The sequence below is a fragment of the Arvicanthis niloticus genome, chromosome 18 (genome assembly GCF_011762505.2).
Source record: "Arvicanthis niloticus isolate mArvNil1 chromosome 18, mArvNil1.pat.X, whole genome shotgun sequence".
Lineage (NCBI taxonomy): Eukaryota > Metazoa > Chordata > Mammalia > Rodentia > Muridae > Arvicanthis > Arvicanthis niloticus.
This window is the reverse complement of record NC_047675.1, coordinates 12,476,425-12,494,270: the sequence shown is the minus strand read 5'-3', so window position 1 is coordinate 12,494,270 and position 17,846 is coordinate 12,476,425. Positions and strand designations below refer to the sequence as shown.

The window sequence follows — 17,846 nt, the reverse complement described above, 5'->3', positions numbered from 1 at the left end:
TGGCCGCATAGGCTCACATTCACAGGTCTGGGGGTCTCTTCTGACACCCGCTCTCCTTCCCTGGCAGCTGCCGTACTAGTAACCGGAAAAGCCTCATCCTGACAAGCACTTCTCCGACACTACCGCGACCCCACTCCCCGCTGCCGGGCCACTTAGGTGAGATAAGGATGCAGCCGGGATCAGTGTGGCTGTAGACCATGGGAGGCGGGGCCACAGTCGGGGCGTGGCCATTTTTGTATGGGCATGGCCACTCTGGATTGATGGTGGGGGTGCACTCAGTTTAAAGGATGCTGGATTGGACAAGGGTAGAGGCAGAAAGGAGGAACCATAGATGAAAGGCGGAGCCGTCTTAGAGGCGGCCAAATAGTCACCAAGGTGAGTTCAGTGACTCGAGACCCTCCTCAAAAAATGTTTAGAGAGAAAAGGGGCGTAGCCTACTATACATGCGCATGCGCGGGCCTACCTTAGAAGGGGTAGCTGTCCCTGGCAACCTATTTTGGTGATCAGAAGACCCTAAAGTCCTCCTCTCTCCTGCAGGTAGCAGTCCCCTGGACAGCCCCCGCAACTTCTCTCCCAACACTCCCGCCCATTTCTCGTTTGCTTCTTCCCGAAGGTGAGTCCCTCCCCTGAGGGCCCCAGAACTCGGTGCGATCCTCCCCATCCACCGTCTGGGCCACCATCTGTTCTTGTCCTAATTGCACCCGAGTAGCCTCTGGGGACCAGTGGAAAGGCCTCAATGTCCTAGCTCAAAAAGCTACTAGAATTCAAGGTGGAGCCTATAAAAAGGTGGAGCCAGTCACTGGTGTAGAATGGAGAGGAGCTGTAAGTGGAGAGAAACTGCTTTTGCTCTGGGGCCCCAGGGTCGGCCTCCTCCTAGCCTCGTGCGCTTGGCCGGGCGTTTCCATAGCAACAGAACAGGGCTGTCAAGATGAGGTGCGCAAGCGCACACTGCACCAAGCCCATCAAGGGCCTCAGTCCCTCCATCGAGAGGGTGGCCAGGACATTTTCTCAACCTTTCCAAAGGCAAGATGTTGTGTTTGCCTCCAAGGTTCTTGGCGGATTTAAATGAATCTTCTTGGGGGAACATAATGAAAAGTAGGGAGGGCAGAGAGTTCCTGCTTTTTGTGGCGACATTTTTAAAGAGTCATTGAGCTCTTTGGGCCAGGAGCGGGAGTTGTGGACGCTTTTTCTTTAACTGTATTCATGGTTAAGGACCTGCTAGGAATTAGACATGCGACATGAAGGACACCTCATTTCTGTCCTTAGAACGGTGAGAGGAGGGTGAGGCAGTAAAAAAGAGGCCAGGGGTCATTGCAAAGATCGATGAAGGCTGTAGGAGATGGGGACAGAGAATAGCTTTCTGGAGGGGGAGGGGAACTCCTTTCAACAGTAGTAGAACTTAGCTGAAGGAAGTGTGGAGCCAAGAGTGACTCTGCGTTTGTCTTGTGTAGAAAGAGGCCAGAGCCCACCCTATCAGATGGTGTGTGTATGAGACTGGCGATCTGCATGCCAGTGTGGGTGTGTGTTCAAGTGTAGTACCGTGCACGTGCATTGGGGTGTGAATCTGTGTGTACTGTGGGTTTGTAAGTTAAAGGAGGACACCCCCACCTCTGTATCTCTGAGACACGTGCAGCCTGTGTGGGAGTGGGCGTGTGAGCGTGCGCGCGCGCGCTTGTGCCTGTGCACATTAATGAATGGGTGTCAGTGTGACTGGGTGAGTTTGTGGCCCCGTGTGAGTGGGGACGTGTGTGAGTGTGTATCTGTGACATAATAATCTATGCGAGGGATTCTGGCCTGTGCGCATCAATGGGTGTGGGCAACAGGATGACTGGATGAGTGTGTGGCTGTGTGGGAGTTTGACTGTCTGACAGTGAATGAGAGTCTCAGTGGGTGCTGCATGAAGACGAAAGCACAGAGTGCGTGAATCAGTGTGCAACTGTATGTGTGTCAGTGTGAGCCTCGGCTCTCCTGTGTGCTTCTCTAGGCCAGTGTGTGTCTGCTTTGGCATGTGGTTATGCATTGGTGTGTGAGACTATAGTGTTCATGTGCAGAGCCATGGACACTCTCAACTGCATTTAATGAAGAATCACGAGCGTGGGACCAAGACGTGGATTTTTTTTTCTTTCTTTCTTCCTTTCTTTTTCAAGACAGGGTTTCTCTGTATAGTCCTGGCTTTCCTGGAATTCACTCAGTAGTCCAGGCTGGCCTTAAGAGAGTTGGAAATTTTAAAAGATTTCTACATTTAATTTTATTTCGTGTGTGTATATGTCTTGAGTGGTTTGCTTGTATATGTGTGCACCACTTGAGGACCTGGTGCCCTCTGAGGTCAGAAGAGGGCATCAGATCTCCTGGACTGCTGTTATAAATGGTCATAAGCAATCACGTGGGTGCTGGGAACTGAACGTGGATCTTCTGCAAGAGCAGCAAGCACTCTTAACCACCGGCCTGCCTATCCAGCTCTAACAGACTGAATTTCCATATGTGTTTTGTGTCATTTGAGACAGGGTCTCATGTAGCTCAGGGTGGCCGACAACTTGCTGTGTAACCAAGGATGAGTTTGAACTCTTCTACTACTAATACGCTCTCTCTACTGCTCAAGTAGTTGTTCTGAAGGTTTTCACCACCACCGGGAGTGGCTATGTAGAGCAGGCTGGCCTGGAACTCACAGAGAACCCCTTACCTCTGCTGCCCAAGTACTGGGATTCAAAGTGAGCACCACCATGTCCAACTCTGACTTTCTCCTTCTCCTTCTTCTTTTTAGATTTATTTCTTTTATGTATGTGAGTATTCTGTCGTTCTCTGAGAGGGAATTGGATCCCATTACAGATGGCTACTAATTGAACTCAGGACCTTTGGAAGAGCTGTCAGTGCTCTTAACCACTGAGCCATCTCTCCAGCCCCCATACTTCTTTATTTATATGTGTCACACACTTATGTGTGTGTGACAGTGTGGTGGTACTCATGCAGAAGACAGAGAACGGCTGTCAGGAGTCAGTTCACCCCACCTACCTACTGTATGTTCTAGGAATCAAACTCGGGTCCTCGGGCTTTCAAGGCAAGCTCCTTTCCCAACTGAGCCAACCTGCTGGCCTTTGTTTTGGTTTTCTTTTTTTCTAGATTTATATATTTTGTTGATATGACTGTTTTGTTTGTGTGTATGTGCAGCATGTGCATGCCAGGTGCCTGCAGAGTCCAGAAGAGGGTTCAATCTCAGATCCCGGAGTTAGAGCTACAGATGGTTGTTTGCCACCATGTGTGTGCTGGGCACTGAACCTGGGTCCTCTGTAAGATCAACGAGTGCTTTTGTTTTGTTTTACATCAGGGTTTCTCTGAATAGTCCCGGCTATCTTGGAACTCTGTAGATTAGGCTAGCCTTGAACTTAGAGATCTGCCTGCTTCTGTCTCCTGGGTGCTGGGATTAAAGGTGTACATCATCATTCCTGGCATTTGTGTGTGTGTGTGTGTGTGTGTGTGTGTGTGTGTGTGTGTGTGTGTATTTGTTTTGAGATTACATCTTTCTATGCACCCTGGTTGTCTTGGTACTTGCTCTGTGCACCAGGCAAATCCCTAACTCCCAGAAATCTACCAGCCTCAGCCTTCTAAAGGGTGAGATTAAAGGTGTGTGTTGCCAGACCCAGCTGCCCTGAAACACCTGCTCATAACTGGTGAGCATCTCTCCTGTCACTTCTGACTGGTTTTCAGTCAAGATCTCACTGCGTAGTCCAGACTGACCTTGAGTCTTAGACCCTCGTACCTCCACCTTCTGACTGTCAGGATTATAGTCCTGTGCTAGTCCACCAGGCTCACTCTGTGAACTTGACCAAAGTAGGTACATGAATGGTCACAGCTATCCCATGAGAGTGACTGTGTGTGTGCCCAAGAGGGTGTAGACCCAAGTCAGTGTGTCACTGAGTCTGTTAGGGGATGTGTTCTTTTAAAAAATTATCACTTTGTTTTATTTATATATTTTTATAATATATTTTATTTATTTTTATGATATATACGTTAGTGTACTCCTTTCATGTATGTCTGTGTGAAAGTGTCAGATACCTTGGAACAGAAGTTACAGACAGGTGTGAGCTGCTGTGTGGGTGCTGGGAATTGAACCTGGGTCCTCTGGAAGAGCAGCCAATGTTCTTAACTGCTGACCCATGTCTCCAGCCCAAGGACAGGTTATTTTTGTGTAGAAGATCCCTAGGAGTCTTCTCTGGGAGATTTCTTGTGAAGGCTCTCTAGAGTTGGATTCTGTGGTCCCTCAGGGATAATTTATTTGTGTTAGCTTCTTTTTTATTGTATTACTATGACTTGTGATACTGGAGTCTGGACCCAAGACCTTGCACATGCGAAGAAAGCTCACTATTGCTGAACCACATTCCTGACCTCCTTTGGATAGGCTTCTCCAGTCCTCCTGTGTCCACTCTGTGTGTGTGTGTGTGTGTGTGTGTGTGTGTGTGTATGTGTGTGTGTGTGTTTTGGTATGGTGATAATACCAAACAAGGAAGAATCATATGAAGTCCCAAAGAGATGAGATTCTTCCTTCAAGACCCTGGCACCAGGGTATTGAAGACGATATTATCTTTCTCGTTTTACTCTGAAAGCCTCATGTATCTGAGCATCTCATCCCCCACATCCATGCTGGTCACGGCCAGTGGTGTCTTTCACTCAGAGAGTGAGGGGTCCCTTGGCAGACTCTGAGCAGCTTCACTGGGTTTCAGGGCGGATGGACGCCGATGGTCGCTTGCTTCACTCCCTTCCTCTGGCTATGGCACCAACACACCCAGCTCCACTGTTTCAGTGAGTATGTGGAGGTAGATAGATGGGTGGGTAAGGACTCAAGTGACTACAGTGAGACCAGAGGTCCCAGCTGTACTGAGGCCAGGTTTCACTGCCCTTCATGAATGTCCACTTGTCTGTCCGTTAGGAGTGACAGGTGTTCTGCAGAGCCCCACTTCTGCCCTCACTGCTTTTCCCTAGGAACTTACTCAAGTCATTTCTCACCGTTCCTGATGACTCCGTCTCTGGGACTAAGGAATGAACCCAAGTATCATTAGCTGTCAGAGCCTGAATAGCTTCCACCTAGAGCCCAATTGCTTATACACTGCACGCCTCAAAAATCTCTGTCCTTCAATGCCCCTTGCAGGCATAGCCCCAGTTTTCCTATCCATCCATTGCCATCATAATTACAAGCATTGATCATGTGACTTGGTTGGGGTATAAAGCAAGGCTTCCTAGAGGGAGCGGTTGAAGCCAAGATAAAGGATCAGTTGGGAGTTGGGGTGAGATATTCAGAAGGTCAACAGCATGGTCAACTCCCAAGGCCCCAGGAAACAGAACACAGCAGCAATTTGGGTTATATAGCTGGTTACAGTGGAATAGCCTGTAATCCCCTCCCCCCCAGACTGTAAAATAGGAGCATTAGGAGTCCAAGACCAGCCTAAGCTACATGAGACTTTACTGGTGGGGGAGAGGGGTAAGGAAGGAAGAAAAGAAGAGGAAGAAGAGGAAGAAGGAGGAAGAGGAGCAGGAGGAAGAGGAGGAGGAGGAGGAGGAGAAGGAAGAGGAGGAAAAAGAAAAAAGGAAAGGCCTGACAGTGTTGGCGCACACCTTTAACCCCAGCACTTGAGAAGCATAGGCAGAGGGATCTCTGAGTTTGAGCCCAGCCCAGTCTACAGAGTGAGTGCCAGGGCTACACAGAGAAACCCTGTCTCAGAAAAACCAAATCAACCAACCAACCAAATAAACAGAAAAAGGAAAGAAGCAAAGAGCCGAAGAAGTCGCCATATTGGCAGAGTGCTTGTCTTTCGTGCCTGAGGTCCTGGGCTTGATCTCCAGTACAAAAAAAAAAAAAAAAAAGGGTGGAAGGAGGGAAGGAAAGAAAAAGAAAGAAAACTAGCTATTCAGCCAAGGGTTGGAACAGAGCAAGTGATCCACAGGGGGAATGATCCAAGCATAAAAAAATAGCTAATACCAAGGCTCTGGGGGCAGAACCGGATCTGGCTTGTTCAAAGATCTGCAGGAGCAGCAGGGATGGAATTGGAATAGAGAGGGCAGAGGTGGGGTGGGGGGTGGGGGGGGGAGGAATGACGGCAGGGGGTCTAATGGAAGGTCTTGAGAGTGCACTGTAAGGTAGGAGCCAATGGATGGTTCTGCTTAGCAATATTCCCCAACCCCTTAGTGGTTTGAGATAGGATCTCTGTCCTCTTAAGTGCTGGGATCACAAAAGGAAACCCCAGGCCGGGGTCCAGTGCTGTGCTGCCCCCCGCGGTGGCTCTGACCCACCGTCCTCCCCGTAGTCCTCCTGCTCCTCCCAGGAGCGCCTGCATCAACTACCCTACCAGCCTACCGTGGACGAGTTGCACTTTCTGTCCAAACACTTCGGCAGCACCGAGAGCATCACGGACGAGGATGGCGGCCGCCGCTCCCCCGCCGTGCGTCCTCGCTCTCGGAGCCTCAGGTACGCTGGCACCGAATCTCCCTCCTGGAGGGATGGGGTTTGGTGCATGACCAAGGAACCTTCGGCCCTGGGAAAATGTAGTGAAGTGAGAGCGGGGGCGGGGAAAGGAAAGCGGGGTGGGGGCGGGGAGGCAGCACCAAGTCAGGGGGCTGGACAGAATGGACTTCTTCTCCTGCAGCCCCGGCCGCTCCCCCTCCTCCTACGACAACGAAATCGTGATGATGAACCATGTGTACAAGGAGCGGTTCCCGAAGGTGAGACACCCTCCGGCCCCCCAATCACACGACGACTTCCCTTCGTTCGCTCGCGCACCTGGGCTCTGCGCGCCCCCTAGCGGTCAGCTCGCGCGGCGCAGGCTCCGGTGGCCACAACCTTCTTAGAGCCTTGCATCCCTCCCTGTACCGCTGTCCAGGCCACCGCGCAGATGGAAGAGAAGCTGCGGGACTTCGCCCGCGCCTACGAACCTGACAGCGTGCTGCCGCTGGCCGATGGCGTGCTCAGCTTCATCCACCACCAGATCATTGAACTGGCTCGAGACTGCCTTACCAAGTCCCGCGATGGGCTCATCACCACGGTCTATTTCTATGAACTGCAGGAAAATCTAGAGAAGCTGCTGCAGGACGTGAGTGCCAATTACCTCAGGACCTGTCCATGAGCCAGGCAGATCCCGCCCGATTCCTACACCCTCCAAGGGCAGTATTCCAGGTTGGCAGGTGGAAAACGAGGATACTGTGGTTCCCACTCTAGGTCCGATGGAGGAGCTGGAATTTATCTCCATACAGGCCCTTCAGTTATTTAAGCAACTGTCACCCTTCCTGGTGTCCTTCTAGACCCTCCCCCTTGCCCCTCATTGGGAATTGAACCCTGTGAACCAGTGGCCTAGAACATTCGAGGCAAGTGTTCTACCACTGAACTACATTTCCAGCTCCCCTTCCTTCTTCCCTCCCCTCCCCTCTCCTCCCCTCCCCTCCCCTCTCCTCCCCTCCCCTCCCCTCCCCTCCCTCCCTCCTTCCTTCCTCCCCTCCCTCCCCTCCCTCCCTCCTTCTTTCCTCCCCTCCCTCCCCTCCCTCTCTCCCCTCCTCTCCCCTCTTTCCCTCCCTCCCTCCTTCCTTCCTCCCCTCCCTCCCCTCCCTCTCTCCCCTCCTCTCCCCTCTTTCCCTCCCTCCCTCCTTCCTTCCTCCCCTCGTCTCCCCTCCCTCTCTTCCCTCCTCTCCCCTCCTTCCCTCCCTCCTTCCTTCCTTCCTTCTTCTTTTTGTTCAAGACTGGGTATCCAGTAGTACAGGCTGGTCTCCAATTTGTTATGTAGCTGAGGATGGTCTTGAACTCCAGAACCTTCAGTTTCCACCTATTGAGTGCTAGGATTACAGTCCTATGCTGCCACTTTCGATGTATGAGATGCTGGGGATGGAACCTAGGACCTCTGCGTGCCAGGAGAGCAGCACTCTACCAAGCTAGATTCCTACTTCACAATAAGTTGCTCACTGACTGGCCTTCAAATCACCACATAGCCCACGCAGGCCTCGGATTTGACACGTTCCTTTCTCAGCTTCCCGAGTAGCTGGGGTCATAGGCCTGCAGCACCACACCCAGGCTGTGTGTGACTTCAACCCTGCACACACAATACGTCATTCACACACACACAGTACATCATTCTAGATATTTACACAATATATCATTTGCACACACAATACATCATTCTAGATATTTTTGCTTATTTTCTTTTCATGTACCTTCAAAGAACGTTCTCTCATTACACTGTGCAATGCGGCTTAGCTGAAAGAAAGGTACTTTAACACAGACACTACACAAATCACATGAAATGCGCATGCCCGGGTGGTACTCCAGTGTCAGCCCCACAACTGGGTGTCAGAGTCATTTTGTTCAGTACAGACAGAGTCCCTGGTGTCTAGCATGGTGCCCAGTTCCCAGTAGGTGCTCAACAAATATTGCTAACGTGTCTCTGAGGGTGTGGCTCATTGGCAGGGGGATTGTCTAACATGTGTAGCCCTAGGTTCTATCCCTAGCAACATGCACACACACACACACACACACACACACACACACACACACACACACACCATTACTTAAGTAAGTGGGTGAGACTGCTGTGCCTGCACACCTGTCATCCCAGCACAAGGGAGCTTAGGCAAGAGCATCCATCCCAAGTTCCAGGCCAGCCTGGCCTACACAGTAGACCGCGCTTACTAATTAAAAGGGTGTACAACTAACAGCAGACAAGATAATACCCCATCCATGACAAGGACCGCGGAGAGCACTTACTGAGAACTTCCTGTGCACTGGGCCCCTGGCAGCACCAAAGACAAGTCTGTCTGCCTCCTGGGTGCAAATGCTAATTCAGGAATCATGGGAAACAGATCAATAGGGCGTCAGATCTCATGATGTCAGCTGACATTTGGGGCTAGGAAGAAAACAAAATAGTAACTGGGTGCCTCACCCAGAGTCCCCAGAAGGGCTCTCTGGGGATGTGACAGAAATTGGGGCAAAAATGAGTAGATAGCACCTGTGGGAAGAGGCAAGAGGATGCCCTGAGCAGAGAAACAGTAGATTTGGTGGTAGCTCTTTTTCTTTCTTTCCTTCTTTCTTTCTTTCTTTTGTTTCTTCTCTTTTTTTTCTTTTTTTCTTAAGATTTATGTATTTATTATATGTATGTGAATACACTGTCACTGTCTTCAGACACACTAGAAGAGGTCATCTGATCCCACATGTGAGCCACATGTGGTTGCTGGGAATTGAACTCAGGACTTCTGGGAAAACAGTCAGGGCTCTTAACCGCTGAGCCATCTCTTTAGTCTCGTTAAATCTTCATTCAAAGCCGGGCAGTGGTGGTGCACGCCTTTAATCCCAGCATTTGGGAGGCAGAGGCAGGCGGATTTCTGAGTTCGAGGCCAGCCTGGTCTACAGAGTGAGTTCCAGGACAGCCAGAGCTACACAGAGAAACCCTGTCTCCAAAAAACAAAAAACAAAAAACAAAAAACAAAACAAACAAAAAAAACAAAAACAAAAACAAAAACAAAAACAAAAACAAAAAACAAAACAAAACAAAACAAAAAACTCCATTCAATATTTGTTCTGCTGCCTTATTGATACCTAGAGAAAGTATTAAACAGGGTGATTTGCTCCTTCTTTTCTTTTTTCATTTCTTTAACATTATTTATTTTGTTTTTAAAGACTCGTTATTTATTTTATGTGTATGGATGTTTTGCCTGCATGTCTGTGCATTGATTGCCCTTAGAACCCAGAAACCCCTAGAACTGAAATTACAGAACGTTCTTGGTCGCCATATGGGCACAAGGACTTGAACTCCAATCCTCTGCTCTTAACTGCTGGGCAGTTTCCAGCCCTTTATTTTAATTTAAAATTTTATTGATTATTTGTGTGGGGGGGACACAGAAGGACAACTTTTTTTTTCTTTCTTCCTCAATGTATATGAGTGCACTGTAGCTGACTTCAGAAACACCAGAAGAGGGCATCAGATCTCATTACAGATGGCTGTGAGCCACCATGGTTTTGCTGGGAATTGAACTCAGGACCTCTGGATGAACAATTAGTTCTCTTAACCACTGAGCCATCTCTCCAGCCCCTATAAGGATAACTTTTGAGGGTCACATCTGTCTTCTCACTGGAGGTTCTGGGATCAAACTCAAGTTATCAAGTTTCACAGTGTATGTTCCTACCTCTACCCACTGTGTGTGTGTGTGTGTGTGTGTGTGTGTGTGTGTGTGTGTGTGTGTGTGTGGTGTAAGGTAAAGCCCAGGTTAGCAGGCCCTCATTGCCCACTGAGCCACATGTATGGCTCCAGGGTATGTGCCTCATTTATTTTAATAAACCTCGCTTTGGAAGAATGATAAAGATGGCAATCCCCTTACACCTGCAGTAGGAGACAACCTACTCTCAAAAGCCCTGTGGCTTCCGCATATGTATGCACCCTGACACACATTCCTGCACTCATGAACATCATACATAATAATAACGAAACAACAGCAACCACCACCATTGTTCTGGACAGGGTCTTACTTGCTTACTTACTTACTGGCACCCACAATCCTCTTCTGACTGAGCCCGCAGGAACACCTCAGGCTCTGTACGTCCCCAGGGCCTTGAAAATCTGGTCTGGAAAAGAGGCCTGGGAAAGTTGACCTGTGAGCCCCATTTCCTCATTACTCCACTCCAGGCCTATGAACGCTCGGAGAGCTTGGAGGTTGCTTTTGTCACTCAGCTGGTGAAGAAACTGCTCATCATCATCTCTCGCCCTGCAAGGCTTCTGGAGTGCCTGGTGAGGGGATACCCGAGGAGTGTGGGGGATGGGATGGCTCTCAGTGGGCACAGCAAGCTGAGCCCATCCCTGCCCTAGGAATTCAACCCAGAAGAATTCTACCACCTGCTGGAGGCAGCAGAGGGACACGCCAAGGAGGGCCACCTGGTCAAAACTGACATCCCCAGATACATCATCCGACAGCTGGGCCTCACTCGGGACCCCTTTCCAGGTGTGCGAGGGGCCTGAGGGGGCGGGCCGAGCAACAGGACAGTCACTCACACCCACCTCCTTGTAGATGTGGTGCGTCTGGAGGAACAGGACAGCGGGGGCTCCAACACTCCAGAGCAGGATGACACGTCTGAGGTAAGGGTGGCCAAGGCTTGGTGCTCAGGCTGGCCGGGGGCTGTCGGCCTCCAGGCTGAGTGACGACGTCTTGGTTTCACACTCTGAGCCTCAGTTTTACCATCTGAACACTAGCTCTTCCTCCCTGAGTTGTGTGTGTGTGTGTGTGTGTGTGTGTGTGTGTTGTGGTAGAGTGGAACCCAGAGCTTTATTCCAGTTCAGTGCTTCACCACTGAGCTACACCCTCAGGCTTGTTGTCACTCTAGCATTCATTTTACTTTTTTTATTATTTAGTTGTTTAATTTATGTGTGCATATCTATGTGTAGGTGCAGATGGGTGTGGGTGTCCGAGAAGGACAGCAGAGGGCAGCAGATCCCCTGGAGGTGGTATAATAGGCAATTGTAAGCCACTTGGTGTGGGTGCCAAGAGCCAAACTCTGGCCCCCTGGAAGAACAGCACTTGTGTTTATTTATGTATATTTGTATGTGTGTGGAGATCGAAGACAACTTGTGAAAGTCAGCTTTCTCCGTTTACCACGTGTATCCTGGAGCCTGAACTCAGGTTGTCAGACTTGGTGGCAAGCCCCTTTACCCACTGAGCTCTCTTGCCAGCTCTCGATTCTAGAACATTTTATACATGTTGTATGACCAGCCGTTTTGTAGATTTTCTATCTTTCCTAACAGCAGAAGAGAATATTTGGGTTCAAGGGGCCTCTTTGTTGCTTTCTAACTGTGTAACTGTCGGTTCCTCAGTTTCCCCATATGTAAAGGTGGTGATGATGGCGGTGGTCTTGCACTTTTCCCTGCAGGGTCGCAGCAGCACCTCCAAGGCCAAGAAACCTCCGGGTGAAAGTGACTTTGACACTATCAAGCTCATAAGCAATGGTGCCTACGGGTGAGCCACCCGGGGCTCTGGCGGGGGAGGGTGGCGGAGGCCGGGTGTCTCGGAGGTGATGGCCGGTCCTCGCTCTCTTCCCCCGCAGGGCCGTCTACCTGGTGCGGCACCGGGACACACGGCAGCGCTTCGCCATGAAGAAGATCAACAAACAGAACCTGATCCTGCGCAACCAGATCCAGCAGGCGTTCGTGGAGCGCGACATCCTCACGTTTGCGGAGAACCCCTTTGTGGTTGGCATGTTCTGCTCCTTTGAGACCCGGCGCCACCTTTGCATGGTCATGGAGTATGTGGAAGGTGCGGCCATTTGTGAGGCACCCTGTGGCCAGCCAATGCTGTTGGGCCACACACTTGACTCACTGGCACCGCATTTGATCATGTGCTTGTCTTCCCAACTGTTTGCTATCCTGTCCTTGATCTGTCTGTCTACTCTGCCCAGCATTTGTCCGGTGTAATTTTTGTTTTGAGACAGGGTCTAGTATGTAGCCCAGGTTAACCTCAAACTCTGGTCTTTGGCCTTCATCCTCCTGATTGCTGGGGTTCATCAGACTTACTGGTTTAGCTGTGGGTTTTTCTGGTGGGTGGGGCTTACTTTGTATTAACTGATACTTAATTAAGTTATAATTCCTATTAATATGTAAACACCCCATTATGCATTCTATATTCGTCTCTTCATCAATTCCTTTATTAGAGCATTTCTTTATTTACCTGCTTTTCCTTCTCTGTTCATCTATGCACTGTCCATCCAGTTCTTCTCCCTCCCTCCCTTCTCTCTCTCTCTCTCTCTTTCTCTCTGAAATAGTCCATCTCCTTCCTCAATCTCCACGTAACTGGGTCTCTCTCTCTCTTCCCCCCCCCTGAAATAGTCCATCTCCTTCCTCAATCTCCACAAAGTGTGCAAAGTGTGCAGCTTCACCCATTTCTTCCTTCCACTTTCTGTTTGTTCCTCCATAATTGCCTTTTGCGGGGTGCTGTGGTTGGAGCCCATACCCCTAGTGCCTCACTGGGGGATTCTAGGCAGTGGCTCTCCTTCTGAGTCACGTCCCCAGCCTTTCACAGGCAGAGATAGTTCCAGGCCAGCTTCAGTTATAATTTAGTTAACAGTAAATACTATTATAAATAAAACATTCAGATAAAATTAATGAAATGATTACTATATCAACTGACTAAAGCTCATGTTTACATCACCATTCACACTTTATATTTTTCATTTGTTTTCCATCTTAATGTATTTTTTTAAAGATGTATTTATTTTATGTATAGGGGTACACTGTTAATTTCTTCAGACACACCAGAAGAGGGCATCAGATCCCATTACAGACGGTTGTGAGCCACCATGTGGTTGCTGGGAATTGAACTTAGGACCTCTGGAAGAGCAGTCAGCGCTCTTAACCCCTGAGCCATCTCTCCAGCCCCTTAATGTATTTCTGAGCAGTGTTAGAGTTCAAACCCAGGGCCTTTTGTGTGTGCCTGGCGTCAGCCCCAGCCATTTCATCTTTTTCTATCTTCTGTAGCAAGGAAACATGCGCTTATATGCGAGAAAAGTCTATGCCACCTTTAGGAATTGTTGCAGGAGACATTTTTAAAATGGCGTTTGTTTTCTTGGGCACTATCTAAGTGGCAGCTCTGCTTGGGACTATCTAAGTGGCAGCTCTGCTTGGGACTATCTAAGTGGCAGCTCTGCTTAGTTCAGCTGCCATGTTCTGTGGGCAGCCACAGCTAGGAATGGCCAAACAGAAACACCAGCCCTGCCACCCACAAGATGCCAACTTGGGAGATGGCTCTGCCAATCTTCCAGGCTGTCTCTGCAAGGCTGGGCTGTGCCCAGACCATCCTGCCATCCACACGATACCCAGTAGAAAATGAGACTCTAATGCTTAATGATTAACCAAAGGCTTTATATGTTTGGTAATGCTCAATAACAAGATGCCCACACAATTGGAGGTGTTTCCCAATTAACTAACCTAGATATAAGTTGTTACCCAGGACTGCTCTCCATACATGCGTGATCGATCATCCATGGGGTTACATCTCTCTCTCTTTCTCCCTCTCTCTTACCTCACTCCTCCTCTTCCTTTTTCTCTTCCCCCCTTACTCTTCCCACCTTAGCTCCTCCTACAAGGAATGTCTGCATCTAGGTGCATGCTACACGGAATGCCCGTGTGAAAGGGCATAAACCTGTTGCATATTGACTAGGTGTCTTGCCTGGAGTGACATCTACCCCTGTAAGAAAAAGGAAGAGTGGGTATCAGGCAAACTAAAATGCTAGCATTGGAGCAGCGCTGTGGTTTTGCAGTAAAGCTGTCTAGAGTCCCTAGGGCAGGGCTGGGGGTGTGGCTCTGCCCTGGAGCCATTGCCGAGCATGCTCCAAGCCCTGGGTCCCAACTGCAACATTGCTAAGTAACACGTGGGTCACACCCATCCTGGTTGGAAGCCAGGAACCCACAGTTTAAAATCCTTCACCCTCAAGGTTCAGTTGTCAAGAGGCCAAGAGTCATGCTTTCTTTGACTGTAAACAAAATTCACAATTATCAACTTCCTGTGTGACTAGACTTCTCTCTGAGTCCTTATGAAGTAAGTGGGCTGGGCATGCCAATTTCAGAGGGTGACTAATAACATGAGGTAAGCCTAGGAGAGCGCAGCTCTTTCTGAGACTTGGGAAGAAATTCCATTCTAGATCTTAGTTCTCCCCTTCTGCAAAATGGGTACAATAAAAGTAGAGAAACAGTGAATGTTGTGTTGCTTGGCTTTGGGTGCAGGGTGACTCCCTCTTCACCTGAATATCTTCCCTGGCTCTCAGGTGGTGACTGTGCCACTCTCCTCAAGAACATTGGGGCACTGCCTGTGGAGATGGCTCGAATGTATTTTGCAGAAACAGTTCTAGCCCTTGAGTACTTACACAACTATGGCATCGTGCACCGTGACCTCAAGCCAGACAAGTGAGTTTTGACCTTCTTTATTCCTCCCCTGTTGTCCCATGGAAGTCCCAGGGTTGAAGGACAAGGACCTCACTTGTGAAACCTGCTCATGTGCTTATCCCTGAAGCCTCCTCATCACTTCCATGGGCCACATCAAGCTCACGGATTTTGGCCTCTCCAAGATGGGCCTCATGAGTCTTACCACCAACTTATATGAAGGCCACATTGAGAAGGATGCCCGGGAGTTCCTGGACAAACAGGTGTGTGGAGGGCATGGGGGTCACCAAGGGTGGAGTGACCTGCAAGAACCTCAGGGCCCCAGGGCCTGGTGGGGGGCACAGCTCTCCCTTGAGGCCCCTTTTGTGGCCAGGGCACAGGCTGACCGCCTGCCCCCAGGTGTGTGGAACCCCAGAGTACATCGCACCCGAGGTCATCCTGCGCCAGGGCTACGGCAAGCCAGTGGACTGGTGGGCTATGGGGATCATTCTCTACGAGTTCCTGGTGGGCTGTGTGCCTTTCTTCGGGGATACCCCGGAAGAGCTCTTTGGACAGGTTATCAGTGGTACGTGACTCCCAGGTGGGAGGTGGGACTATGGAAAGATGGGTAGCCTAAGGCCACCTCTCAGCTCCATTTTGCTTTGCAGATGACATTCTGTGGCCTGAAGGAGACGAAGCCCTGCCCACAGATGCACAGCTTTTAATATCTAGCCTCTTGCAGACCAACCCCCTGGTCCGGCTTGGGGCAGGTAAGAGGCCTTCTGCACAGACTGCTGAGACAGGGCAACAGGGTGCTGGCCCAGCTTGAGCTGAAGCCTAGGACGGAAAATGGACCGAAGGGCTGATCTGCTGGCCAGGCTGTCAGGTACCTCTCTCATCTTCTGCCCACAGGTGGTGCTTTTGAAGTAAAGCAGCATAGTTTCTTCCGAGACCTAGACTGGACAGGGCTACTGCGGCAGAAGGCGGAGTTCATCCCCCACCTAGAGTCAGAAGATGACACCAGCTACTTTGACAGTGAGTTGGGGGTAGGGAGAGACATAATGCCAGGTCTGAGTAGAGAGTGGGATCCAAAAAGAGGCCCCACAGTGAGGACTGGGATGGAGCCTGGCTAAGGATGTGTCAGGATAAAAAGGCTGGCACTGGTCAGGCCAGGTGATGCAGGCCTGTTGTCCCAGCTACTAAGAAGGCAAGGCTTTCTGTGCTACACAGAGAATTCAAGGCTAGCCTGAGAAACTTAGTGGATACTGTGGTAGATGTCTGTAATCCCAGCACGTGGGAAGAGTTCAAGGTCAGCCTCACTAACAAGTTCAAGGCTACCTTGGCTATAGTAAAGTGTTTTAAAGTCGGGCATGGTTGTATATGACTTTAATCCCAGCCCTTGGGAGGCAGATGGAGGCAGATCTCTGTGAGCTCCAGGCTAGCCAGCCATGGTTACACACTGAGACTCTGTCAAAGGGTGGTGGCACTGGAGACATGCCTCCTCTTTCTGGAAGACCTGGGTTCAATTCCTAGCATCCACAGTCTCAGTCACAAACACGTGTAACTCCAGTTCTAGGCGATCCAACACTCACTTCTGACCATTATGGACATCAGGTGTAAGAGTGGTACTGAGACATACATGCAGGCAGAACATACATACACTTTAAACAAAAACAGAAATAACAAAAGCTGGAAAGAAGGTCTGGTTCAAGCCCTTGCTGCTCTTGTGGATGGCATAGATTCTGTTCCCAACACCCAGGTCAGAGGGTGGAGGTTCCCAACGCCCAGGCCAGAGGGTGGAGGCTGGGGTGGGCAGGGGGATTCAGAAACATCTGTAACTGCAGATCCAGAGGATCCAATGCCTCCAGCCTTCCCAGGCACCTACACTCAAGCTGTGTTTGGGTGCGTGCACACAGGCGTGCTCCTGCTTGCTTGTGCGCGCGCGTGCGCGCACACACACACACACACACACACACACACACACACACACACACATTTATACAATTGAAAAGAAAAAGGAAAGTGGGAAGATGGTTAGGAATACAGCCCAGGGTTAGTAGTTGCTTAGTATGGGAGAGGACCTGGGTTCAAGTCCCAGTAAGGTTAGAAGAGAGAGAGAGAGAGAGAGAGAGAGAGAGAGAGAGAGAGAGAGAGAGAGAGAGAAGAACCCAACTGCCTTTGTGGGTGTGGCCTCATGGGATTTGGCGATATCCACTTTGGGAATTATGATGCATGGGGCTAAGAACCAGACAAGGATGAGCTTGGTGTGTTGTGCACCCCTTTAATCCCAGCACTGGGAGGCAGAGGCAGGTGGGTCTCTGAGTTCGAGGCCAGCATAGTCTACATAGTAAGTCCCAGGACAGCCAAGGCTACACAGAGAAACCCTGTCTCAAAACAACCAACCAAACAACCGAACAATGACAACAAACACTAGGCAAGGAATTCCGTAAGGGACAGGGATGGAGGCTCAACGTGGGAGCGTTGTCACGCTGGGTCATGCTGTTGTTAGATGACAGGGCTAGGACCTAGAGGGGACAAAACCTACAGTAGCCTGAGGTAGAGCCACGGTGATGTAAACTCATTACTCTGGTAATATAGCCAATCCGGAGCTCGGGGAGGAGATTTGGAAAATGGAGAGGGGGTGGAGGTGAGAGGGAGGATCTGGGGAAGAAAAGCAGAGTAAATTGGAGGGGGCGTGATGAGGACCTAGTTTGGCTGGGTTCTGAGGAGGCTGCGGTTCTCCAGCCCGCTCCGACAGGTATCACCACGTGAACTCCTATGACGAGGACGACACCACCGAGGAGGAACCCGTAGAGATCCGCCAATTCTCCTCCTGTTCGCCGCGCTTCAGCAAGGTGCGCCGAGCGGGACTTGGACCTGGAAGGTCTTTGGGCAGTAATGTCCCAGGCACCCAAGGCCTCAGTTTGGAAAGTTAGAGAGGGGTTTGGGAACTAGGAAGTTGAGAGGTCTTGTTTGGAGGGTGAG

General features: G+C 50.1%; 1 protein-coding gene across 3 annotated transcripts in view; it reads left to right on the top strand.

The window, feature by feature from the left end:
* Mast1 (microtubule associated serine/threonine kinase 1) overlaps positions 1 to 17,846 on the top strand; it is a 32,815-nt gene that overhangs the window by 8,450 nt on the left and 6,519 nt on the right. For all 3 annotated transcript variants that reach the window (XM_034522411.2, XM_076915532.1, XM_034522410.2), the window contains 17 exons: positions 68 to 156; positions 538 to 613; positions 4,716 to 4,794; positions 6,294 to 6,454; positions 6,633 to 6,708; positions 6,867 to 7,076; positions 10,647 to 10,748; positions 10,827 to 10,959; positions 11,026 to 11,093; positions 11,882 to 11,967; positions 12,056 to 12,264; positions 14,768 to 14,906; positions 15,013 to 15,145; positions 15,282 to 15,447; positions 15,530 to 15,631; positions 15,774 to 15,896; positions 17,607 to 17,716. In XM_034522411.2, the coding sequence (XP_034378302.1) occupies positions 68 to 156; positions 538 to 613; positions 4,716 to 4,794; positions 6,294 to 6,454; positions 6,633 to 6,708; positions 6,867 to 7,076; positions 10,647 to 10,748; positions 10,827 to 10,959; positions 11,026 to 11,093; positions 11,882 to 11,967; positions 12,056 to 12,264; positions 14,768 to 14,906; positions 15,013 to 15,145; positions 15,282 to 15,447; positions 15,530 to 15,631; positions 15,774 to 15,896; positions 17,607 to 17,716 (2,062 nt within the window). The remainder of the gene's footprint in view (positions 1 to 67; positions 157 to 537; positions 614 to 4,715; positions 4,795 to 6,293; positions 6,455 to 6,632; positions 6,709 to 6,866; positions 7,077 to 10,646; positions 10,749 to 10,826; positions 10,960 to 11,025; positions 11,094 to 11,881; positions 11,968 to 12,055; positions 12,265 to 14,767; positions 14,907 to 15,012; positions 15,146 to 15,281; positions 15,448 to 15,529; positions 15,632 to 15,773; positions 15,897 to 17,606; positions 17,717 to 17,846) is intronic.